Raw genomic sequence first — 26,870 nt, forward strand, 5'->3', positions numbered from 1 at the left:
AATCCATACCAATTCCACGGGAAACAAGGTTAACTGAAACTGAAAGAGCATTTTTGCAACATTTCCAGACAAAGATCTTAATTTTCTCTTTAGCTTTGCACTTCCAAATTCCACGCCACATATTAGTGGAAGAAGCTGGTAAATGATCGCCAGCATCTGTTTGAGAATGCGCAAAAATCCTCCCTTTCAAAAACTTAGTAGCAAGATAATAGGCTGAGCGAACCGAAAAAATACCTTTCGGATCCGGGGCCCAAATTTGTTTATCTTCTAAATTGAAGAAACTAAAATAACAGTGGGATATATAATTAACAGCCGAAGGAGGGAGCCATTTAACCACCTCATGCATATTCCAAGTGTTTGAAGAAGGATCAAGTTGAGAAACTTTCTGGGGACAGGGGATGAGGGCTTGTGAAGCGTACCTGCAAAATTGGGAATCCATTTGTCAAACCATATATCAATACACTGACCATTTCCAACGATCCAACGAGTTCCTTCTTTCAAAAGACGCTGTGTGAACCAAATGCTTCGCCATGCCCAAGATGGATTATTCCTGAGGGAAGCTTGTAAAAAAGAGCAATGCTTAAAATATTTAGCTTTGAACAACCGAAAAGCTAACCCTTGTTTTTGCACTTGAAAGTTCCACCCATGTTCAGCTACAAGTGCCATATTATAACTTTCAAAATCACGGAAGCCCAAACCACCATCATCGTTGCTTATACATAGATCATCCCACTGCGCCCAACGTAATTTCTTAGAGGCATTCTGGGAACCCCACCAAAATCGCCGGACAATAGAAGTTAAGGAAAATGGTAAACTCTAGGTTTTCTCTGTTTAGATATTATTTGGAACTTCGCAGCCTCGGATCACACTCCCTGCTTTCGCTAGCTGCTTTCTCATTCTTGGGTTTATTTCCAGGATTTAATAGCAGCTTTCAAAAACCCTAGAATACCTTCTTGCCGTTATTTCTAGGGTTTAAGCGTAGCTTTCAAAAACCTAGTCCTAGAATCGTTGATTAACAATGTCGACAACATACCGGACGAAGTGATGATGGAAATTCTGGTTAGACTACCCGCGAGAACTTTTTTTCGAATCAGGTGCGTATGTAAATCTTGGTGTTCTCTGATCCGTAGTGAAAATTTTGTTACCTTTTGGTTCAATCGTTCAACACATTTGAACAACATCAACAACACTCACCTACTTCTCCTTAAGCACTACAGTAAAAGTGAGAAAAAAGAACATTTTTCCTTGCATCTGGATGATGAATCACTCACTGAGTACCCTTTGAATCTAGATAGTCGTCCAGTCGCAAGCTTTTATCCCTATTTAACCGTGCTTGGTTCTTGCAATGGCATGATATGTGTTACTGATGATATACTGACGCCGTTCACACGGCTTCGATTGTTATCGTGTTCTTGGATTTGGATTCGATTCCACAACTAATGACTATAAGGTTGTTAGAATTGTTTATATTTCTGGTGGCACTGAGGTTGACATTTATTCTCTCAAAGAGGGTGGCTGGAGAAGGATTAGTGTTTCTGGTCCGGTACCTCGTATCCATTGTGAGCCATCTCATGCCTATCTCAATGGGGCTATCCATTGGGTTGTCGTAGGCCGAAATTGTCACAACTTCGTTGTGTTATTCAATCTGGGTACTGAAGTATTCACTCAGATGGAGCTACCGACAAGTCTAAGTCATATACAAAGAAGTATAGCTCAACCTCGTAACTTGTCTCTTGCGGTGTTTCAAGACTCACTTTGTGTGTTCCAGAATGATTCTTACAATTACAAAGCATCAGTTTGGATGATGAAAGAATACGGTGTTGTGGAGTCGTGGACCAATTTGATTAATCTTTATAGTCAGAATTTAATCTTGATTTTCATGGAGGATTTGCTCAGGAAGTTCGAGTTATTGGGTTGAGGAGGAATGGTGAAGTTATTTTGGTAAAAGATGAAGACATGATTTCAGTTGACATAAAGGCTCAAACATTCAAGTATCTCGGAATCCGTGGAGATGATGCAGCATCATTTTCTGTCAGTACTTACACAGAGAGCTTTGTCTTAATTGACAAAGCAAATGGGTTGCAAGAAGGATGATAGAAGGAGCACGCAAGATATATTTTCCCACTTATCAGAACTATTTTTATGCTCACTTTCAGTTTTTCTATTTGTAGTTCCTGTATGACATGTCTGTGAATGTCAATACCAGCCTTGCATCAAAATACCTATCTTATAAGTTTTATTTTATTGACAACTCTGAATGGTCATGGTCAGTATAAGTTTTTGTGTCCTTGAATCTCCACAAGTAAAGAGTAGGATTTAGTTCTCTTAGTGGAGAATTAGCTACAGTTTTGTTGATCTTATTGGTTATCTCATTTGCTTATTAGACAGGGATGCAGTTAACACTTTATTAAAAGTGATGATGTACTTGGCTTGACTAAGGGTTCATTTGTGGCTAATATTCAACTCATGTGAGACTTGATCTGAATTATGTTATCTTCTTAATGAGAATGATTTAACGTGATAGAAGTGGCTAGTTTGGAGAATGCCAGCCATTTTGTTTATCAACGAGCCAATGACCTAGGGGTATCAGTCTCTTACTTTTTAAAAGGAGGTCAGGGATTAAAGTCTTAAAAGAGACAAGTGTGTGTGAGTACGAACTCTAAAAATAAAAAATAAAAAAATAAAAAAGCCATTTTGTTTGTCATGGTTTTGATATGCCTTGAAAATGTATTTTGTGCATACTCCGTTACTTTTCTTTTTTTCTTTTTTTTTTTTAGTGCCATTTTCTGGCATGATTTTTTTGTTGTGCATGGTAAATCTTTGCTGATATCTTTATCCCTTATATACTTAGGATTTAGTTCTCTTAGTGGAGTATTAGCTACAGTTTTGTTGATCTTACTGGTTTTCTCATTTGCTTTCACTACATGTTTTCATATCATTAGTATATTAGACGGGATGCAGTTAACACTTCATTAAAAGTGATGATGTACTTAGCTTGACTAAGGGTTCATTTGTGGCTAATATTCAACTCATGTGAGACTTGATCTGAATTATGTTCTCTTCTTAATGAGAATGATTTAATATGATAGAAGGGGCTAGCATGGAGAAAGACACCTATTTGTTTGTCATGGCTTCGATATGCCTTGAAAATGTATTTTGTGCATACTCGCTTGCTTTTCTTTTTTTCTTGTTTTTTTAGTGCCATTTTCTGGCATGACTTTTTTGTTGTGCATGCTAAAATCTTTGTTGATATCTTTAGCCCTTATATACAGTGTGTGGACTTGCATTGCGCTTTGACTTTCGTTCTTTTCTTTGAATCCGAAAGTAGGTCTAATTTAGCATAATGTTTGGCCTCGATCTAAAAGGAATAATCAAGATCACAACAAAGTGTGCAAATTTTTTTTCCCCAAATCTTGGAACTAAGCTGCAGTTATGACCTTTGTCCATTTCAGGCATGGTAAGCCCAAGATAAGTAGGTCCTTTCTTTTAATAATTGAAAAAATAATTTCTATCGATTATGGTTTTGCCATGTGTTGATGCTTAATATTTGTTAAATCATGTACTGTTGATGGGACTGTATTCAATTGGGTGCCAATGGCAAGCTCCAATTTCTGGGAGTTTTACCAAGCGTCTTCTATTCACTTTTTGACATTGAAAAAGAATGCCTTGAGATGGAATTTTTGTGTTGTATGTGGCTCGGTAAATACTGTTCTGGATGGATGGAAGCAACACAGAATTGATGAGGAAAAGGGTTTTGAGTTGAAGGAGATGGGTAAAGAACCATGTTCCATTGGGAATCGACATATAGTGCATTAAGTTGCTGGCAGCATAGTAGGATAAAAAAATTTATTGTCTTGCAGCTGTTAACTGCATGGTGGTTCTCTCATATGGTTGTCATGGCTGCCTTATGCATAACATCTGGTATTCAAGTTTCCTGGTTTTAAACAAATGCTTCAGTAGAAGGTTTATCCTCATGGAAGCTTCTATTTCTACGTTGAGAGGTCTGTTGCTTCATGCTTCTCCTGTTAGATTGTCATTGTATGGCGTGCCGTGGTCTGTTCATTCTGCTACTGTTGATGGATTTTGGTTTTATATCATAACTGGGAAGATAAGGATGCAGGATACAAGGCACTTCATCTTTCGTCTAGTTGTGTCAGTAAATCAGGGGAGGCTATTGTAACTTTCGGTCTTATCCCACCCGTGTTTTGGTCTTCATTTACTAGCAACCACCTTGCAATTGCATTGAACTTTGAAATGGTTTATTCTGGCTCACTGAACACGCCTTTAAGGTCTTCGATTTTTACCTGTGGTGCACAAGATGATTAATGGGAAAATGTTTTGTGCTAGATGGATTTCGAAACATAGCATTTGTAGTTTTGTTGCATCTTATTTCAAAACCTTTTAGTGGTCAGCAGCTCGGTTTGTAGTGTCTTCTGAAGCTGTTGTGGCTTATCCTGGTCGATTTTTTTTAGTTGTTCTCATGCCAAATTTGGAGATTGTTCAGCTGAAGATATGCGTTCATGGAGCAAATAAGTACTTTTTTTTTTTTTTTTTTACCAACAGTGTTGAATTAGATGAGATTTTGCAGGACTATAGAACTATTAGAACTGTCCTGAACAGTAGTATAGAACTATTAGATTTTGCAGGAGAACTATTAGGCAATGTCTTGAAGGTGGTGGTTTTTGGTCAATTCATGACATCCTCTGCTATATCAGCGGAGGCGATTTGTTTTTGCAGGAGGATGGAGTGCCGATAGAGATTGAGCCAGTGGCGTTTGATGACAAGCCGAGGTTAAGAGATTTTCCTCGTGTAAGAAGAACTGGCAACAAGGTGGCCAATGCGTTGACAACACATAATAGAGTATCAACCACAGCTAGGGCTTCCACCATCATTCAAGAAATGCATTATGCACAAGTATAGGCGTAATAACATCAAGAGAGCTTTCTCACAACAAGAGTCAAAGTCTCTTTACTATTAACCTTTTAATCGAGAGATTTATTGAAGAAAAATAAAAATAAAAACTTGAAGACACCCAACTAGTCGGGTGTTGTCAAGTGTAACACAATTCTTTTGTAAAAGATTTATTTTGACCTTTCACCTATCTCAAAAATGGTCTAAATCAAGTAATCAATGTATATAGTTGATTTGATAGCATTACTCTATGCAAGTGTTTGAGAAAAAACAGAAAAATGAGCAATGAGCACAAATGATTATGTGGATGGAATGATGAAAACTAAACTTTTTATAGTTATTTTAAACAGAAAAAGTTGGATACTCCATAAAATGGTATGAAAATTTTCCTCCATAATTGAAAAAAAAAAAAAATTTGGTTCTAAAATTTCCTGTCACAGAATACATAATTAGATCAGCAAAAAGTCTAAATCAGCTTCTTCTTTTGGAAAAATTGCTTCAAGTGCAATACCTGCAGCACTGAAACGGCAATGCAGACTCCCAAGGACATAATACTGAACCATGCCACTCTACTATTTGTTGCTTCACTCATCGACCTCATCTCCGATTCTCTGCACATATAAATCCCCGAGAAAAATTTAAAAATAAAATGAAGTGTAATAGAAATAATGATAAGCTGATTTGATGACAATATAATGGCATGAAAGGAGCACAACAACAAAAACTACCTGCTTTTGAGATACAGTAGATTTTCATGGATGGCCTCCACTGCTCCTTCAAGCTTTCTCAACTCAAGCTCCACACCCTGTACAGGCACAATCAAGGTATATAAGGGTCTATTTGGTTAGATGAAAATTAACAGTGGAAAGTGAAAGTGAAGTGAACCAAGGGGGAAAAAAAATCAATTTTCTGGCATGCATTTGGTTAAATGCATAAACAGTATATTTTAGAGAGATAAAAAAGGGTACAATTGTAAATTCACATAACTTTCTCAAAAAAAGCAAAAGCAAAATTTGAGTAAGTGGAAAGTTGTTTTCCATCGAAAAATTTCTTTTCTTGCCATCCAAACTCCTAAAATGTTTTTTTATTTTCCTTTCTTGCTAATTCTTATCTAAAAGAACGGGGCAAAGGAAAAATCTATTGAAGGGCAGTACAAAGCTACCAAAGAATACTAGTAACAACAAACAACAAAGTTTTAGGCTCTAAGTATGCACCTGCTGACTATTTCTTTTCTTTTCTTTTCTTTTCTTTTCTTTTTTGTGTATATTATTGCTCGGAGAAATTGTGCAGTTTTCACTTTTTCCCACCACATATTATTGCTTGTCTTGTGGATTGTAAAAATTAAGTAAAAAATGTTCAGATTTTGCTCAATTACGGTTACTGATAAAGGAAAAAAGAAAGAGAGAGATGTTCCGATTTTTCTCATGATGACTTGGTAATGTTTACATGATCTGTTTCGCAATGTTTTAGGTTTCAAAAACTATTATTCATAGGTTTGGTTGATTTGCCCAATAAAAGGAAGGTTCCTTTGATCACATTTATTTTAGCACTATGCCTGGAACTTATGTAATAGAAACAAATGGATAAAGTTAATTAGGAGTAGGTTTAAAAAAAGTTGCACAGTTGTTACTAAACATAAAATTTATTGTGACAAAATCCTCTTTTAGATGTTGAACTTTTTGCACTTAAATGTCTATATTGCTGCTAACTGTCAACATTTTTTTCTCAATTTTGAAGGATGAAACCAAAAACAAAACTGGTTTAAGAAAAATAAAAAATAAAAATAAAAAAAGCAAGAAAATAATTTTTCAGCTCTCACCTCAATTTTCTCTTTTCTTGCAACTGATTCCCAATCCTTTGCTCCAATGCCAATTCTCCAGTCAAGGTTAACACTTACACCACCACCTGCTTGATTATGACCATCCATCCAGAAACATGCCAGGTAGTTGCCAGCCTCCGTAGTTGTAAATGCAAATTGACCGTGTGTCGTATTCTCTTTGTGATGAAGATTGTTTCCATATGGTGATGTTACCTACAAGAGGAAGACAAACCACTATTTTTATTAGTTGCAAGCAAAACAGAAACAAGAACAAGTATGAGTTATACACGAAGAATGATAAGAATAGCCACATTGTTTATGTTACGTTTCACAAATTTGTCCTAAATCCTAATACAAAGGAAATCATTAAAAAAATAAATAAAATAAAATTTCTAACAAGAAGAAATTTTTGTGACCAAGAAGAAATAAATGCATCTGGAGACAAATTATTCACATCTGCCTGAGTCCCCTTTAGCATCAAAATTCCCAGTTCCCCAAAAGATAGCAGTTCAGCTTTAATGAAATAATATTTCTCCAAAAGAGAGGCTCAGATTAAAAGGGTAAAAAGGGACACAGCCCTAGAGTAACTTTCAGTCCTTCAAGGTGTATAGACCTAAATTTCAAAAGAATGTTCATTTTATTGTAGCTAGGTCAGACTCCAAAAGAAGGAATGCAAACCTAATAATGTTTCTATCCAGGTAGGACACCATGGTTATCCAATTTCCTTAATATTACATCTACCTTGAAATTGAATTCTAGATCAATCCCAAAAGGATGTATACCATATACATTTATTCTTCCTAAAATTAAATCCTTCAGTTACAATATATGAGTCAATTTCTTTCATTCCAACAGAAATAGAGATTAGGACAGCAAGATCGAAAAAAATTTATGCTTCTTGGTCCACTGAGCTAGAAATATTGCAAGTCTAGCTAAGTTTCTAGCAAAGCTGCATAATGAACAATGGAATGCATATGAAGTTTGTAGCATCTCAGAGCCGAAAAATGCTAAGAAACACATAGTGGCAATCCCTTTTTTACTCCCTTCTCAAGAATCCTATGGTGTTGAAGTCATTTAGAACTAATGGACAATAAAGGGCTTCAACATCAGAGTGTGCAAAAGAGTGCTTGGCAGATTTTACAGGAAGCAGACTCACTAAACTGAGTCTAATCCCATAAACCAAAAACAAAAAGGTAAAAGAAGAAAAGGAATTTAAAGAAGCACATTACCTATGGAACTATTTGCACTGAAAAATAAAAAAAGAAAGAAAGAAAAAAAAAGAGAGAGAAGAAACCTTTGGTATCTAGAACCAATAGTCTATGCCAACCTATATAAAACAATGAAACAAAGTTATAATACTGATCTGTCTCCTGTCTATAAATTAACCAATATTTAGGTCTGGCTCCAAATTGCCTCCCCCAACACCCTGTATGGACGGAACATACACTAGATAATGACCTAAAATATAATGATGCACCAAAGTTCTAATATCATTAAAATATGAAAATACTGTAAATAATCAGTCAACTATTACGAGCTCATCCCCTCCTAGTGTTTTTTACTGAAACATCAGAGCTCAACCACAAATTGGCTGCAAAATCTTGATCATGTGAAGGAAAATTAGACACAAAAGTGACAAAACGACGTCTTCTTCCATTGTTGAAATAAGGAAAAGAATAGGGAGGAGGAGGAGTGGGGGAGATGTGATACCCTTTGGCATTGTAAACCTGTTGCTGATAGATTGGAGAATCTTTTCTTTGGGGTGGAAGGGGTGATGAGTTCAAGTATCATCTTGTCAGGTGGGAGCATGTTTGCAGGCCCTTTCAATTTTTTTTTTTTTGGGGGGGGGGGGGGGGGGGGGGGGGGGAGTGGGGCACCCCTTTAATAGGGCTCTTCTTGGGAAGTGGTTATGGAGATTTGGTAGTGAGAGACATTGCTTATGGAGGAGGGTTATAGCATGCCGCTTTGGGGAGGAGAGGGGTATGGTCTTCCAGGCCGGTGAGATCTGTTGCCGGCGTGGGAGTGTGGAAAGATATTCGTAAGGGTTGGGATGAGCTGTCTAAGCATATTAGACTTAAAGTTCGGGAAGGCAGGGATGTTAGGCTCTGGGAGGATTGTTGGTGTGGGGATGTCCCCCTGTCCCGGTTGTTTCCAAGACTTTTTAGCATTGCTGCGGATAGACATGCTATGGTAGCTGACTGTTATTGGCTTGATAGCGGTAGGCTTATGTGGGAAGTGCGTTTTCGGCAATCTTTCCAGGATTGAGAACTTGAGGATGTCCTTGGCCTATTGGATCTTTTGTATAGACAAGATGCGGATGGTAGAGGGCTTGATTCCTTGGTTTGAAAAGCCTTCTCCTCAGGGGAGGTTTGATGTTCGCTCTTTTTTTCTTTGCCTCGCTGGTTTTCAGGGTACTAGCTTCCCGTGGAAGACGGTTTGGCGTTCAAAGGCTCCTCTCAAGGTGGCATTTTTTGTTTGGATTACAGCTTTGCGTAAAATTTTAACTCTAGACAATTTGAAAAAGGAAAGACATATCATAGTCAACTGGTGTTGTATGTGTAAGAAGGATGGAGAGTCTGTGGATTACCTTCTTTTGCATTGTCCTATGGCTTACGATTGCTAGAGACTTATTTTTGGTTTGTTTGGTATTCATTGGGTTATGCCTCGGTCTTCAAGGGAGTTGATTGATATTTGGAGGGGCCAAAGGGTGGGGGCTCATACTTGTGATTGTTGGAGGGTGATTCCCCTTTGTGTTTGGTGGAGCATTTGGAAAGAGTGTAACAAAAGATCTTTTGAGGAGGAAACCCCCATTGGGGACGCTGAAATTTTCTACTATTAGTTCCCTTTTTTGCTGGGTAATGGGAAGAAATTGTATATCCCTAGATGAGATAGTGGACTTTTTGGGTTCTTTGGGTCCATAGGGCTCTATGTTTTGTTTTTGTTTTTTCTTTGGTTTTTTGTATTTATCTTGGGATGCGTACCCCTCTTGAACGCTTTCTAATACATTTTAGTTATCAAAAAAAAAAAAATGCTGAAACGTTGAATTACCACCACTATATTCATGGAAAAGTTTTTATAGAAACTTATGATTTTACAGTTTGTGAAGGTTAGAATTGTTGACAGACAAGAAAACTGTTTGAACAAACCTGTATAATATATATATATATATACACGCACACATATATACGTACACAAACTAGGTTTTGAAGGGCATTCAAATGCCTGGATTTACAGAAAATCACTAGCTATTTTATTTGGATTACTACTTAAAGATACAGCTGTTTAAATGACGCTTTAAGGGAGGAAGAGATTTAGAATTATAGGAAAAAAGGTTTTTGCTCATATCCAGATAAACCCCTTTTTAGTCTAGTACTCAGCCTGCAAGTTTTGGATAGGTTTTCCGAGTGCTTCCATTAATAACTTGTCAAAGGCCAACCAAGTATAAGCATAATTTTGCACCTTAATAGATTAAGCTGCAACCTTTGGCAAGTAGCTAATTAAAATAATAGGCAAAGGCGACCTTCCTTCTTAACTGAGCTAGAAGGATTGGATTTTATATACACACACACACACACACACACACACATATATATATATATATATATATATATAATAAAAAATCTAGACCCTAAAAATGGGGAGAAACCAGTCCCAATCAAAGGGAGAGAGTACAAAAGGTTTTCCTTTCTTCAAGCAATCATTTCTTTCTTTTTCTTTTTAATTTTCTAAAAGGAACTCTGTTCAAAAAATCATGTTTTACTTCTCTTTCTATTCAAGATCATACAATTTTAGTAAACTTATCCCGTAATATTTATGGCTGTTAATGTTGCATTGATGCAACTTTCTCCGACCAACATATGACAATGAGTAATTAGAAAACTAGAGGTGGCAAATGGGTGGGTTTTGAATGGGTCAATAAACCATTATCAACTTGAATGGGTCATAAACGGGTCAATAACCCATTATCAACCCGCTACAATGGGTAATAAATGGGTCAGACATTAAACAGATGGATCAACCTGCAACTGCGCCAATCCACGTACATTTTAGAGAAATGCTGCCGGTGTTGGACAGTCATGCCCATCCACAATATCTGACTTGATAATCTGAATTCGGATCAACCCGAATCCATCCAACTAGAGAATTTTGACCCAATTTAGAAAAACTTCAACTCTCCTATCATTTATTATCTACATCTTATATATAAAAGAACTTTTTTTCTTTTAACAATTTCCATTGTGACAACATGATAGAGATCAATGGCAAATATCTTTAAGGATATACAAAAGGCGCAAAAAGGAATGTTACAAGGCTCAAGCCTTAATTTGGCACATGCTAGATGATAGGGGTCCACATGGAGTTTTGCATAATTTGGGGGATTTGGTCAAATTACATAATTATGGTAGCTTGCATCAATTACGATCAAATTGCATCAGTCAGTACTAATTACTTTTAATATGCTAGAGTCAAATATTGATTACCTCAATTATAGAGTAATCCTAGAGTCAAATATTGATTATCTCAATTACGGGGTGATTACTTTTATAAGTATTATGCTATAGAGTCAACTTTTGATTACCTCAATTAATGGGTAATTTCGGGGTTATAAGTTGCTATAAGAAGGGTATAATGTAAACTTGGTGAGGCAGTGAAAGAATGAATGAAAAATATCTTTGAGATTTCTTTGTGAGTGACTCACAAGTTCTGAAGGTGTAAGGCCTTCTCTAGGTGTGATACCTAGGCCCTGTTGGAGTGATTCCAATACGTAGCTCTATTCTATTTCTTTTCCCTTTGATTTTCTACATTTTTACTATCAAATATCCAAATTTCCCTAGTTCTTTGAACTTTCAGCCTTTAAATTCTGTACAACTTTATCTATTTAAGGCTGCTCTTGTGTCCTACATCACAACATTTCTAACAATATATAGATTAGTTAAAAAAAATTTCTTAGTTGCCCATTTACCCAAGAGCTTAAGATATTGCGTAGTGTTGCATAAGCTTAAGCTCTTGGGTAGGCGCTTGCCTATTTATCTAAAAGATTAAACTATTGGGTAGTGATGCATACCCACCCATTTATACCCATTTCATTTTCCATCCGGATATAATGTGAGAAAAGTCTCCCCTTGTAACATTCTCCCCCACCCGAACTCGTAAGGCCCTCGTTGCGGTCGGGCCACCCTACCTACTCGGGTGGCTCACCTGGATGCCTTCTGGGCCGGGCGCTTGACGTGATTCCGAATCAAGGATTGGGTCTGGCTCTAATACTAACTGTAATGGGTGGACATTTGCCCATTTACCCAAAAGATTAAGCTATTGGGTAGTGTTGCATACCCACCCATTTATACCCATTTCACTTTCCATCCGAATCCGATGTGGTACAAGTCTCCCCTTGTAACACTAGGCCACTGGCTTGTTGGTATAGATTAGTTAATTTTGATCCAAAAACATGTTGAATATATAACATGTATATCAATAAATATTAAACAAACACATAAAAGTCTATAATAATAAATACAACTCAACATATAAAATACACCCAAACAAAACAAGATTTTCAGTGCAAAAAGACTAAATCTATATGCTATTCCACTTAGTATCTTAGTGCCAACAAATTCAACATTTTCATAGTTCATTGAGTCTTGCGAGGAAAATTGAGAGAGCTACAAGGATGTATATAAACTTTCCGATGTCAAAATTAATCTGGGTTTTGCTAGCCCTTTTTATAGCGAACAGATAGAAGAAGAAGAAAAAAAAGATAATTGACAGCATTAAAACTCTAGCAAGAGAGAGAGAGAGAGAGAGAGAGAGACCCACCATTAATGAACTCTTCCTAAAACCTTCCTCCTCTTTCTCTCTCTCCCTCTCTGAAATTTTGTATAAAGTTTCGAGCTGTACTAATAACAAAACCAAAGTTGTAGATGTCTTTCTCTCTCTCTCTCTGGCATCTTCCAATCAAACCCATCCTATTTCTCTCTATAATTTTTATTTCCTTCTTTATTATTGTCAGAAGTGGGGTTTGTACCATTTCTCTCTCTAAATTCGAAAACCAGGGCTGTAATTCGGCGTTGTGTTCACAAAATAAGAGGTGGCTAATTTAACTCCTTTATAATTTTGAATTTGGGTGGCTAGTGTTTGTATTCGTAAGTTTGAGAGATCAAACAAGAGAAAAAGAGAGAGAAAGCAAAGAAGGGAGAGAATCACAGTCTATTTGGGTGGCTGCTAATGCAACCCAAAAGATACACAAAGGCCAACGCCAAAAGGGACGCTATGGACTCAAAGAACCCAAAAAATCAACCGTCTCTTCTATAGATTTACAATTTTTCCCCATAACCCAACTAAAAAGAGAGCTAATAATAAAAGAAACTTAACAGTCCCAATAGGAGATTCCTCTCCCTCAAAAGATCTTCTATTCTGCTCCTTCCATAAGCACCGCCAAACGCAAAAAGGCGCCACCCTCCAAAAACCATGAGCATGGGAACCCACGTGACACCCTCTCCAAGCATCAATCAAGCCTCTTGAAGACCGAAGCATGACCCACTGAATACCAAACTAGCCAAAGATAAGGACCCAACAGTCATAAGGTACGGTGACAGCTAGGCTTGTGTTGCAGTTATGTTTGGATGAGCTTTAAAAAAAAAACAAAAACGAAGTTATTTTTGGGTGGGTTGAAAGTGGGTACCCACTCTCAACCCGCTAATTACACCACTGTTTGTCAACTAACCCGGTTGTAACCCGCTAATTTAAATCACTCAGCCAAAAATCATTAATTAGAGGGCGGGTTTGGGTAATTTTGCCACACCTACAGAAAACAGAACTGGAAGCAGACCCAAAGCCACAACTGGTACGCATTTAATTTTCCATGAAGTATATCAAGGGGATAGCAACCCCAAACTTTGTAAGACAATTAACTCTACTTTAGTCATTCATTCATTTATTTATTTAATAAGTCCACTAGTCCTATACAATATGCAGATTGACTCTTTGTATAGAATTGCATTATTAGGATGTCATATGCCCCCTTAAACTTGTCTTTTTTTTCTCGATAAAATCCTTTACGAATTTCCAAGGATTTAGGTGTAACTCTTTTTGAGCTTGAGAAATGCGGCACTTAGGCTGTGATTTGGTGCATTTAGACTGTTCAAAAATGAAATACAATCCATGTTAGGGTTTCTTTAAAGGTTTTTCTAATAGAGGAGTCTCAAATAATCCCAATCTCTTTCACCATCAGGTAATTGAATTTTGAATGCTGTTTATTATTCTAACCCTTCTTGCCATGCGCAACCCATGTGTGAAAACTGCATCTTATAGAATGACCATATCTAATTTTGCCACAGATTCTTAGGTAACCAAGGAGCAACTAATAATGAAAGATATTTATTATAGAAAGAAAAATTATAAAAGAAAAGAGAGAGAGAGAGAGAGAGAAGATGGTAAAGTTTGAGTGCTCTTGGTTGAAGGAGACACTTCAATGATTATTTCATCGGTTACATTGAAAAGGCGGGGTAGTTACAGGCCTCAGCACCATTTGAGGGAAAGGCATTTTGCCTTCTCAGTTACAAATCCATTTATCTTTGGGTGCATCAGAATCTGGGCCAAGTTCATGTGCAAGGCATGCATTATAGTGTGTGTTTGGCCACCGCTGTCCATCTTAGAGGCTGCAATAATGTTGTGCTTTTTCCTTCATAAAGGTTGGCTACTATTGTGCCTTTAAATAAGTTTCATCACAATTATTCATATTAGTTGTAGGGAGGAAGGATGACTCTTTAAAATGAACAATTTACTATATTCCTTGAACTATACTTGAAAAGGTGGCTATAATTGAATGTTATAGAGTCAGGGAAGGCTCTTAGCCACCAGTGTGTTATTAGTTAAGCTCTTTCATGGGGTTGGCAGTTTATAATGCAATCAGAGTTGTTGGTACGTGGCAGCCAAAGCTTTCGGAGACGATATTAGACAGGCTGTTTCTTAGATGTTATCCAGGCATATAGAAGACCACCATTATTTTTTCAATCCATTCCATTTGGTGCAAGAAAGGCTTCTTGGTTAGAGTAGTGTTGTAATGGAGCATTTCTTTTATGATTTTCCCCCATAATGCAATGTAAAAGTCAACCCAGTTTGTTAGGCACAATACTTCCCTCCTTGCCCATAAGGAGGAACCTCCTCCTTACAGCTGATAAGTCATGATATTATTGGACCGTGTGTCCATTTATAATATTGAAAATAAATAAGGTAAAAAATAAACCTATTTTTTAGGTAGGAGTAGGACAAATTGATACCAAATGTACTAATATTATCCAATCATATCATGCCAAGTTAGCTATCAGAAAGAAGTTCCTCCTTACTGGAAGTATTCTTCTTTGGTTTAAACAAGACCATTTCCACATCTCTTACTTATTCCTCCAACTACATAATTCGACCACCTTCTCTTTGTCTCTCACCACCAATTACTGTTATAACCAAACCCTCCATCAACCACCACCAAAACCATTCTGCATTGCCATAATAACACCATTTTTCACATCCAACCCCCAAACCGCTATAATTATGCCCCACACCACCCTAAGACCTCCCATTATCTCCACGTACAATAATAACCTAACTGAGATCCCAATTACCATTATGGCCAACTGCAGGGGACATTGCAAGATACTAGGAATATCAAGCATTCAAGCCCTAGAGTGTGTTGGTGTTCCTAGTGTCTATCAAACAATCTTTCCAGTTGACGCTACTAAGTTTGTGCTAGTGCAACTACACTAGCCACTAAACCTTGTTGTGATGTTAGCACTTCCCTGCATCTTGCACAAGGGTCTAGTGCAATTCTCCCCACAACTACGCTAGCTTGGTTGTTTAAAGCTTCCACACATGCCTAAACAGTTGTCTGGAAAACCATGTAAATATATGTCTGATGGAATGGCCAACATCTGCAGCCAACGGCCCAAAACTGCCCATAACCACTTGGAAAGCACCTAGCCCATGTGGGATGCAGGTGCCTTTTTAAACATTTGCATTTATGTACTAAAGTAAAATGTGAGTGAACCTTGAATTCAAACCTTCACACCCTCTTACCAAATTCAAACCTTTTCACCATGATGATACAAAAGCAAGAAGGGACTCCTCACAAAGACCTTAATCATAATAGATAGAACACAATTCAACAAACTAAACTCAACCTTTCAAAGAACAATGGAACTACAAGTTAGTAAGGCAACGAATGTCTGCAAGCAGCCTCAATAATTCCAACTAATATAAAAGGCTGAAATTATATACACTCTTCAGAGTTTGGACACGGCACACATGACCAAGTTACAGTAAGCTTATAGTTGGCAGCAAATGATATAAAACTCAGAATATTTGACTCAATAAAGATCTAGTAAAGCTACCGTGTAGATGCACTAGTAACCATAAGTCCATAACATAATAGATCTTGTTGGACATTCATATTAATATTACAATCCCTATTGACTTTGTGAGTTTCCACGAGGACATTTTGATCCTTTGAAAAAAAGTTTTAGCAAAATAAAACACATGATCCATGAGAATAACCCTAAAGGCAATGGATAAAAAGCTCACCCAAGAGGATACCATAACAGACAGGGTTGTGAGAAGTAGGATATATATTTAAAAAGAAAAACGAGTTATGTAGTCAGAACCCTGCAATTCTTAAAGATGGTATATCCATTGTTTACGCAACTGAAATCCCAAAAATAAGTCTTTGCAACTTCTCTCTCTATTTATTATTAAATTTTTTTTTTTGAGAATGACTGTTGTCATTGAACTAGGTATAAAATCAAGTTATTGACAAGCTTATTACCCACTGGTATACTTACCAAAAAATAAAAGTTTATTAGCCACTGGTATTCCATTTCAATCCAACGTTACTGCTATCAAGAATTCTTTTTAGGACATTAAAATGTCCTAAGCATCAGTTTGTGGATATTAATGCCTAAGCTTATCCAGTCTACCGCACCCAGTACCCTCGATTAACACCCTATTTATTCATAGACTAATACAGAGAAAATGTCTTTAATTCAAAAATGTCTTAAAAAAATTGAACTTGTTTCATTAGGTTCCATATTTTAACCCAACCTAGCACCTTCAAAAACCTAGATCAACATAATCATTTCTCAAACCATCACCTAAAATCGATGCCAATCTGAAAAAGCACACTAATTTCAATCACTGTGAAACATATCAAATACTTTGTGCCAATCTCAAGCAATCATTGATCAATTGCAGTACACATATACACAAACAAAACATAATAAAATGATATAAACATCAAACCAGAACCCTATTCTAATAAATACTTATCAATAAAAAATAAAAATAAAAATTCCCAATTCTAATTAATGAAAAATTAGATGAATAAAACTGAAAGTGGAGAGGGGCAAACGTGGTTTACCTTGATGGAGATGGTGGGGGTGGCGCGGGTGTGATCCTCGGAAATGACGACGTAATCGGCCAAAACGACAACGTTGTTGTGGATTTCCTCGGACACGCACTTGGTCCCCGTCGGCGGCAAATTCAACCATATCGCCTGACCCACCGGCATAAGATAACTCGTCAAGCACAGCATCAACAACGTCAACACCACCCTAGTGCGCAAATTGCCACTCTCCCCCATTCTCTCTACAAAAATCTCTCTCTCTCTCTCTCTCTCTCTCTCTCTCTATATATATATATATATATATATATATATCTCTCTCTTTGATCTTTGATTTTGAACCCCCTCTCTCTCTCTCTCTCTCTCTCTCTCTCTCTCTCTCGAATCTCTGTACTCTCAAGTAGTGTGTTTTGTTGCAGGATTGACATCTCATTTTTCTTGGAATAATAAATAATTCAACGTAACTGCAATGAGTCTGATTATGGCAAGTGATTTAGGGCCAGCTCTGAATTCATGAATGTGGGCCTCATTTGTTTTGGGCAGTATGTGCTTGGTCAGCCCTGAGATTATTCAGTTTTATGGGTCACATTTTTATTTTTTATTTTTGGAAGTTTAAGCAAGTTTTATATACTTAGAGATAGGCCCAATAGGCCCACAAAATATAAGTTACGAATAATTGGCTCATATAGGCCCAAGGAATTAGGGTTGGGCAAAAATTCACTAATCGGTGAATCCAATCCGATCCAATTCTATGGGTCGGATCGAATTGTTAAACCCACGAATTGGCGGCTTCAAAAATTTTGAATCCGTAACTTACGGATCAGATCATGGATTAGTCTGTCAAAAATCCGATTCGATCCGTAGATCTGATCCGTAGCTAATCCGTGAACAATTCGTAGAATATATATATATATATATAATAGTAAAAATGAGCTGATCACAAGCAGCCGTTAAAAGGAAAAGAGAAGACTCAAGTTCTGCTAAAACACCTGAGGGTAAAATATTAAATCTGATCAAAGGTAAAGAAGATATGGGAATCTGGAAAGGAGACTTGAAATGAGAAACAAATCTCCCTAATAAAGAGGTTGATAAAGTGGTGAAGTTACTCCTTACCCTGAAGCTGACAAAAGAGGTGGTGAACATCCAAAGCAAGGGGAGAAAGCTCCGTGTGGCAACAGAGTTTGAACCGTTAATGGATGTAATTGGTGGCGCATGGTATGTTGGTGGGAAATCTTGATACAATCTTGAAAAATGAAAATGGAATATTTTGGAAAATTAAATATGCAGATTAGATCCGATTCGATCCGTTATTTCATGAATTTGATCCGATCTGAGGGTTAACGAATTGATGGCGGATTCAAAATCTCCCAATCCGTTGCGAGTGGATCAGATTAGAATTTATGTTTAATCCGATTCGATTCGATCCGTGGCCCTACAAGGAATGATTTTATATGTCACATTGTTAAAAAAAAAAAAAAAAAAAAAAAAAAAAAAAAAAAAAAAAAAAGAGAAAGAAAGGAAATGAATGGGAGAAATCCAATGGAAGAAGAAAATATACAATGTGCCCCGTGCACGGTATATCGTAACTGTGTACGTGTACAACACAAATGGTTACGATGTGCCCGGTGCATAGGGTACATTGTATATTTTCTCCAATGGAAGGGGATGGAGAGTAACAGATAAAATGATTCCTTTTTTTTTTTATTTTTTTGGTAGTTTTTGTACAATTTTATTGACTTTGGATATGCATACTCTATTTTTTTTTTTTTTTTTTTTTAAATTGTCTAATGAGAAGAGGGGTTTATTTTTTATTTTGATGTTGTTGAAGAGAATAGATTTTTTATTTATTTATTTTCATCGATTTTGGACTTAATCATTAAAAATTGTTAGATAATTCTGGACCATTGATGCTTGGTGGAGTAGTTAAATTCAAACTATTCGATTGAGAAAATTGTCTCACAAAAGTGTATTGTTTTAATCTATCTATTATAAAGAAATCTCAATATTAATTTTCATTAGATTAGTTTATTAAATGTCAAATGGACCAAAACCATCTAATAAGTTCACTTTAACCGTGGGGTGGGGTAGGGCTTGAAATGAATGGGTTTGACCCAATTTCTTGTACAATCCAAAGTCCAATTTCGACAAGTTTGGATTTTAATTTTGAATTTGAATTGTAAAAAGAAAATGATTTTAAAGTCTGAGAAGTTGGACAGAATTCTTTAACCCAATACTTTTAATTGGTTAATGCATGCCGCCATACCAAATATAAGAAAGTGAACCCTCCTACTTTCTTATGTGTTGCATTAATTACTAATCAAATAATATGATTCTACCTAACTCCTCGACCAAGTATATTATAAAAACGAATCAAATATGAATCTTAATTGAAAATTCACTACAAAAACATGAGATTTGAATTTGTGTAATGTTAAAATAAATTGGAAAAAAAAATATTAAATAAATTGGATTTTACCTGGATCTGACCCAAATTAAATATATTCGTCTGGCCTGGAAAAGAAAATTAAAAAAAAAAAAATTGGACAACATAAAAATAATCAAAGCATATATTTCCAATCTACTACCGAAAGTAGAAAAAACATCCAAAGCAAAATTCTCCATTAGTTGTCCCTCGCCGGTACAAGGTTGGTAATTAGAAAATATCAAATTAAAAATGGTTATTAGTTATGACTATGACATGAATGGTTTGGTTGGGTCACTCTGGTTCAATTGTAAACACCAACCACTCAACGACTATCTTAAATGCAACATTTACTGGTTTCGCATTTGTTGGACTCTAGCCCAACGGTAGTTTCATGGTGGGTCACCAACCAAAACCTATTTCGTGAAACTGGCCTGTCACCGAAAACCATATGATTATATATATATATATATATATATATATATATATTACAAATTTACAATTGAATTAATAAAAGAAGCATATGCAAAGGCCACTTTACGATACAATTCAAAAAGCTGGTGCTTGACAAACGCAACACTCACGGGCCCACTCTAGATTCCTAACTATGCATGAAGATAAGCCATCCCCATCTCATTCCCCACCCTCTTAGAAAAATAAATAAAAGGTTCCTTCATTTTGAGCACAAAATTCCTACTCGAATAAAGTTGGATCAAATTCAACCGTTGCCAAAACTTTCCATAGTGAAACTTAAACACGCACACACACAAACACACACACACATATATATTAATGCTATCATTTCACCCAATTCATGATAGTTGTACATGAATTTTCTTTTTTAAATTGGTTCATTTTCAAAATAATAATAATAATAATACACAAGTGACTAAAATGGTGGTGTCACTATAAAATATTATACAATAAAATTATAAGAGATGGTAAAAACATGATTGTCTAATTTAGACAAATGAAGACAATTGAAAAAACTACAAAAGTTTGACTTACTCATGTGATCTATTCAAAAAAAAAAAAAAATTAATACAAAATTTTGATTGTATAATTTCATATAATTCTCTTTCAATTCTTTAGACTCGGATCTCAATAATTTCATATGAACACAAAAAGAGTAACTGATAACAATTTTCATAATCTTATCACAATAATAATACAGACATATACAACTAAATTAATGTAAATAAATGATGACATTATTTCCATTTGTCTAAAATAGTTGATTATCATTATTCGATCTCACACAGTGTTATGTCTCGTTTCTAAATTCATTTTCTTTTTAAAGTTACAAATAATTATGCAAATACCCCTCTTTATATGATTCTCATACCACTAGCCACTCCTTTTCCTCCCATTTCTGCAGAGAGCACCAAACACAGAACAAAAGCATCACTTCCCACCCACCACTAGAAAAAAAAAAAAAAAATGGAAGATCTTCTCTACCACTTCACCTTCCTCTCAAACGAGGCACTCCAAGACAAGGCCTTCGATCCCTCCACCATCGATGACCTCATGAAGCTCTTCGAATTGGAGGCGTACAAGCAGTGGGCAGCAGCAGAGCTCGAACAGGAACAAGAAGTCGAGGAAGCAGAGGACTCCATGAGAGAAGCCGAGGACCACCTCGACTCAGTCATGGAAAGCGCCATGGAAGAGTTCCGACGATTCGAGGAGGAGATGGAGCGCGCGTCCATGGCTGAGCTGCACGGGTTGGTTCAGGTTGCAGAGAGGGCGAGGAGGATGGGGAAGTCGATGGAAAACGCAGCCACCATTGCTTCCAAGAAGTATATTGAGGCTGCACTCAATTCTGCTGGTGCATCCATGAAATCGGCTTGGAAGGGACTCTCTGCTCATTCTAAAAAGGTTCATCCTTCTTGATTGAAGAGTCCTTTCTTGTTGTCATCAAACATGTTGTGGGATATGTAATTGATGAAGTCAATTTTACTTGATCCATGAATGGGTAAGATTATATAAGTACCAGATCCATATATTGATCTCTTGGAATAATTTAATTAAATGAAATTTCAAGGAAAAGTTATTTTTACATCTGATACACAAGGGGATAATGTTTCTTAATAATGGATTTTTTTTTTTTTTTCATCAATATTTCTCACATTGATGGAAAATTTTAGAAGCATTTATTCAATTTTCTGATATTATTTTGGGATAGAAAAAAAAAAAAACTTGTGTCACAAAAAATTGAATTAACAGCTTTATGGGCAAGGAGGTTGAGATTTTGGGGAACATTTATATAATATTGGATTTATTGATTAGATAAATAGTAATTTGATTAAAATAAATAAATAAATAAAATTAGGGCCATATCAAATCATTTGAGTTCAATTTTTTTATGACTTCTTTTGGTTGAGTCTTGAATTAAATTCGACTTGAACCCAGTAGTATTGAACTTAGGGTTTGGTTCTGAAAAAGCAGAGGGGCATGTGCAATGTGCATATAAAAAGCAAAAAGGTTGGGCAATTTGGGAATACTATAAATTTTTATGATGAATTAATGCTTCTAGCATCACCAGGGAACACTGTTTGCATGAATTGTATTTGGTTTTCTAGGTTCTCAAAGTTATGTTTGGTTGCATGAATCTTAAAATTGGAATTGATTTGGTGCTCTCAAGCGCAACATCAAGATGGAATTGATTTGCAAAACAAAAGATCAGTGATTTAGTCTTGACGGTACCACTTATCAAACGCATTTCTCCCACACGGGCCTCGCCAAACAAAAGATCAGTGAGAGGCAACCCTAGAAATCACCTCTCTCCACTGTCAAATCTCTCTCTCAAACTGAACAAGAACTGTGCAACCATCTATCTCCACAAGTGTAATGGATCATTTTGTATCCTTAATCAACACATAATCAAGAGCCAGCCGTGTACATGAAACTATGTCGTATATTTTTGTTTATGTTTTGATTTCGGTGGTCGTGTTTGAATTTACACCCTTTGAAGAACAGAGATTATTTAATCTGATCGCCATACATTAAATGGTATATATGACAGTACCATGGAACTGCATTTTTTTTTTTTCTATTTTTTTTTTTTCCCAAAATGTTGTTTTATAGTCGTTGAGAACTCAAAACGCATGTCCATGTTGAGAGAGATTCACCTTTTTTAAATTTTTTCAAAAAATCAAAATAAAATTGATTTTAAATTTATAAGAGATTATATATATATATATGTCTTTGATGGAGCATGGAATTTAATTTAGTAGGGGTTATTGAACAATGTCGAGATTTTACCACTGGAATGGTGGTGAAGCTACTCTCTTAATGAACATAAGGGTCTCAATTTCTATGAGAAACAAAGGAAATAAGGTTGCTTATATCCAATAATTTCTTACAGTTTATTGCTAGTTTGGAAACTAAGGTACAGGAAGTTAATATTGATTACGTTCTTAGGAAGATTAATTGCTCCATCTTGGCATATTATCCACAAATATTCCTTCTCTGTCCTTAGAAGAATATGGGTTCAGTTTAACCCTAATGTTCTTAAAGTCCATAAAATTTCTGCTAGTGCCCAGGTGGTCTATTGCAGTGTCACGACAATTGAGAAGCATAACTACTTTACTGTCTCTGTTATTTATGCTTATAATACAGCTATTCAAAGAATAAGACTTCGGCCTGGCCTTGTTTCTCATGCTCCAATGGTTAGTCACTCCCATTGGGTCGTGCTTGATGGTGGAATTCGGGTATTACTAAATTTAATGATTGCATTCAAGATGCTGAGTGTGGCGACCTTATGGACGGGTGCGAGGTACTGGCAAGTTACTACACTAGGCGAATTACGGGTACATAATCCCACATAGGCTGGATAAGAGAAAGGTGAAATGCTTATATGTGGTAATATTATTTCCAATTGGTATGAGGTCTTTTGGAGTAAAGTCTAAGAGCAAAACCGTACATGCTCAAGTTCAAAGCGAACAATATCATATTATGTGGTGGAGTGGGTCGTTACAATGAGTTAACCGACCTTGGATACTTTGGTCTTTTATTTATATAATTATTAGAGGTCTTGGCCAGGTAATTGAGTCTTTTTGTGAAAATGTTGCATGGGAATGTCAAATAAGTTAAGGTAGAACAGGATTTCGCTCGTTCGGTGCTAATTTGACCTAGAGAGAGTGCGTGCCGGATTTCGACGTGTAACATTGTTTTAACTAGGCCCTAAATGGTTGTCGGATTTGAAGTCAGGGATAGTTAAGCAATCTCACCTCGGTAAAATAAATTAGCGGCTTTCGGTATGAGTTGGGTCGGTTTGGGACTAAGGTTGGGACAGTTGTGCATTCCATTGCATTTTTATGCATATTCGTTATTAATTGTGTAAGTGACATTGTTATAGTTAAATTGTGATTTGGATTTCATAAAATCCCCAATGTATGATCCCGATATCTTTTAAACCCTTTTATGTGTTGTTTGATTCAAGGGAGTCCAAAGTTGATGCCTTAGGCCCCACTGAGCCTTCGTGCTCACCCCTTCTTGTATTTTGCAGGACATGGCAAGGATATCGCAAACGATGCACCATCACACAATGTAGTTGAAGTTAAAAAACAAATAAATTCATTTTTTTTTTTTTTTTTTTTTTGTCACTTTTGTATCAATGCTTGTATGAATGATGGTGGCATATAATTGATTGACAATTTTATACAATATTAGCATTGTAACAGTGGTCGAAGAGGCTGTATTTTGTAATCATATTTTGTTGGGACCATGATATATATTTTGGACATCAATATAATGAGTTGTATAGATCATGAATGATTAACTAGCCATATATGCCAAAGAATGTATTTTTCTAAGTTCATGTGTCCATGAAGATGTGTTAAGGTCATTATACTAATTGTATGTATAATTAAGGTTATTTTTGGGATGTTTTGAACCACATTGAAGTGTCCATGGACCATTATTTCATAAAGGAACCAAACTATACCTTTTAGAGATGAAAAAGACCATATTTTAGGGTCAGTGCTTGAGCACTAAGGTCTAGAGCTCGAGTACTGGACCTAAACAGAGAGCATTTTGCCAAAAACGAGCATTGGGGTCCAGAGCTCGAGTACAAAGGTTTGTGCTCAAGCACTGGAGTGGATTTGGTGAGATACCGAAAGTAGCTTTCGATAATTTTTATTTTTGGTCACAGAGCTCAAGCACAAAGGTTTATCCTCGAGCTCAGGGACTGTGCTCGAGCATAAATGCGTATGTTTTCTATACATATGTTAACCCAAACTTCGACCGCCTATAACTTCTTCATTTTAAACCCAAATGGGGTCGTTCTTGAGTCCATATTTCATATTTTTTAGTCATCTTTCTAGTTGTATATATCTCAATCCATAATTTTGACACGAAATAACCATTTTACCCTAATCAACTTTAGGGTCCTATAGTGAGCCCGAAGTCGAAGTTATCATTCTTCCAGGATCCAATTTAGTTAAAAACGATTGATATGCCATTATTATGACTCCTACCACATAGTGAGGTGCATAATGACCATATTACCCTTAGTGCCCTCGGGTCAGGTTGGGATTCGGTCAGCAGTTCGGATCTATCGATTTGGGTCGTTATACAATAAGGGCACATTAGTCATTTCTAACCACTTCGGATCATAAATTGTAAGATAACCTTAGCTTCGGGTCCACTCTGGGACCCTAAGGTTCACAAGGGTAAAATGGTCAATTCAAGGTTGGAATTATGGAATGAGACCCATGCCATAGAAAGATGATTAAAAAATGTGCAACCTAGACTCAAGAACAACCCCATTTGCTTTTGAAACGAGAGAGTGATGGTTTGCCAAAGTTTGGATTTGGGAATGTAAGGAAAGAAGAAAATTTTGGCTAAGTCTCGGAGTGACAACCGGTCGTAGCTTATAGATACCAGTCGTCTGGCACCCTAGACACCTCTGCACGTGCAAGATGAGCACCCCAGCATGCGGCATGACTCTGGCTACTTATCATTGATTCACCAACTCACTGGTGAACAATACTTTTGGCTCCAAAAATATAGTTTTCTTAACCCCTTGGCTTGGCACTTAATCCCGAGTTATGCTTTGATCATTTAGACTATGAAATACCTATCCCAACTCACATATGCGAATAATAAAATAATCAACGACATCATACATCATTAGCCTCAAAACATCCCAAATCTTATATAATTGACAAGAATGAACATTACTATCCTTTCATTACTTACATGCCCAAATATTATATAAAAAGTAGTTCAAAAAGGTTACAGTTACACGGTTAAGGCCCTTAAGGCCATAATTACAATGTTTACACAAAAATAACCGAACTATAGACATTTTACAAAAATGTTCAATATCACTAGCATTATTTCAAAAATTTACAAAAGATGAATCTAATAAAATCAACTACATTTGTGAAGGTCCGTCATCAACCACATATTTGCCGTGACCTGAAAAATATTAAAAGAAGGGGTGAGTATGGAGGCTCAGTAGAAAATGCTTATGGCGCCAATTTTGAACTCCCTTGAGCCACACAACATACAATAAGACTAAAAGGAAACCGGGATCATACTTTGGGAAATTTATAACATTTAAATCATGAATCAATCCCATCAATGGAATTCATACAACTTATCATAATTTTGCATCGAAATGTAATGCAATGCCTAACCGTCCCCGTCCTTAGTCTCAACCGACCCTAACTCATACTGAAAACCACTAATCGACTTTACTGAGGGCAAGATTGATTAGCTTTTCCTGGCCTCTAAACCGACAACCATTTGGGGCCTAATAATCAACGTTATGCATCCTATAACCGGCACGTGCTCCCTCTAGGTTAAAGTTAGTGTAACGACCCAAACCCGAGGTCATCTAAAGGCATTAAAGCCCTATCCAATGTCAATACAATTTATATATACGTCATCCCAAGGTTTATAGTACACTATACTAGTAACATTACAAAAGACTTACAAATGCAGGTGGATAAGGCTGCGTCGACCGCCACATCTTTTCCGACTCCTAAAAACTGATGATAATAATAATGGGGTGAGCCAACCACTTAATAGAAAGTGTCTAAGGCACGCCTCTTAATGACCCCGTGAATCTATATAAGGGATAGAATACAAGTAAACGGGATCATGCCATAGGGGATATCACAGTAACAACAACTACAGCAAGTATGTGTACAGGTCATCCAACCACAACTTACACAATGTATGCTAATGAAGTGCAATATCATGCCAATGTCGCTCCCCGTTTTCCGAAACAATTCCGTTTCACCGTTCCAAACCGTTAATACAACCCGACCCATAGCACCTCTATGGCGCCACGAGGGAAAGATTGGCTAGCTGTCCCCGACCAC

General features: G+C 36.5%; 2 protein-coding genes across 2 annotated transcripts; one reads left to right on the top strand and one right to left on the bottom strand.

Moving 5' to 3' along the window:
- Positions 1 to 5,224: 5,224 nt before the first annotated feature.
- LOC132300407 (transmembrane emp24 domain-containing protein p24delta3-like) lies at positions 5,225 to 17,560 on the bottom strand. Its single transcript, XM_059797449.1, has 4 exons — positions 17,133 to 17,560; positions 6,731 to 6,943; positions 5,640 to 5,716; positions 5,225 to 5,522 (listed from the first exon to the last, which is right to left on the bottom strand). The coding sequence occupies exons 1-4, from the start codon at positions 17,352 to 17,354 to the stop codon at positions 5,378 to 5,380; spliced, it is 657 nt and encodes a 218-aa protein (XP_059653432.1). The 5' UTR covers positions 17,355 to 17,560; the 3' UTR covers positions 5,225 to 5,377.
- A 3,312-nt stretch (positions 17,561 to 20,872) lies between these two features.
- On the top strand, positions 20,873 to 21,599 carry LOC132300408 (uncharacterized). Its single transcript, XM_059797450.1, has one exon. The coding sequence runs from the start codon at positions 20,977 to 20,979 to the stop codon at positions 21,424 to 21,426; it is 450 nt and encodes a 149-aa protein (XP_059653433.1). The 5' UTR covers positions 20,873 to 20,976; the 3' UTR covers positions 21,427 to 21,599.
- The last annotated feature ends 5,271 nt before the right edge of the window (positions 21,600 to 26,870 follow it).

The sequence above is a fragment of the Cornus florida genome, unplaced genomic scaffold (assembly GCF_030987335.1).
Source record: "Cornus florida cultivar Cherokee Brave unplaced genomic scaffold, ASM3098733v1 CherokeeBrave_3.0.0_Hap2_Chr03, whole genome shotgun sequence".
NCBI classification, from domain to species: domain Eukaryota; kingdom Viridiplantae; phylum Streptophyta; class Magnoliopsida; order Cornales; family Cornaceae; genus Cornus; species Cornus florida.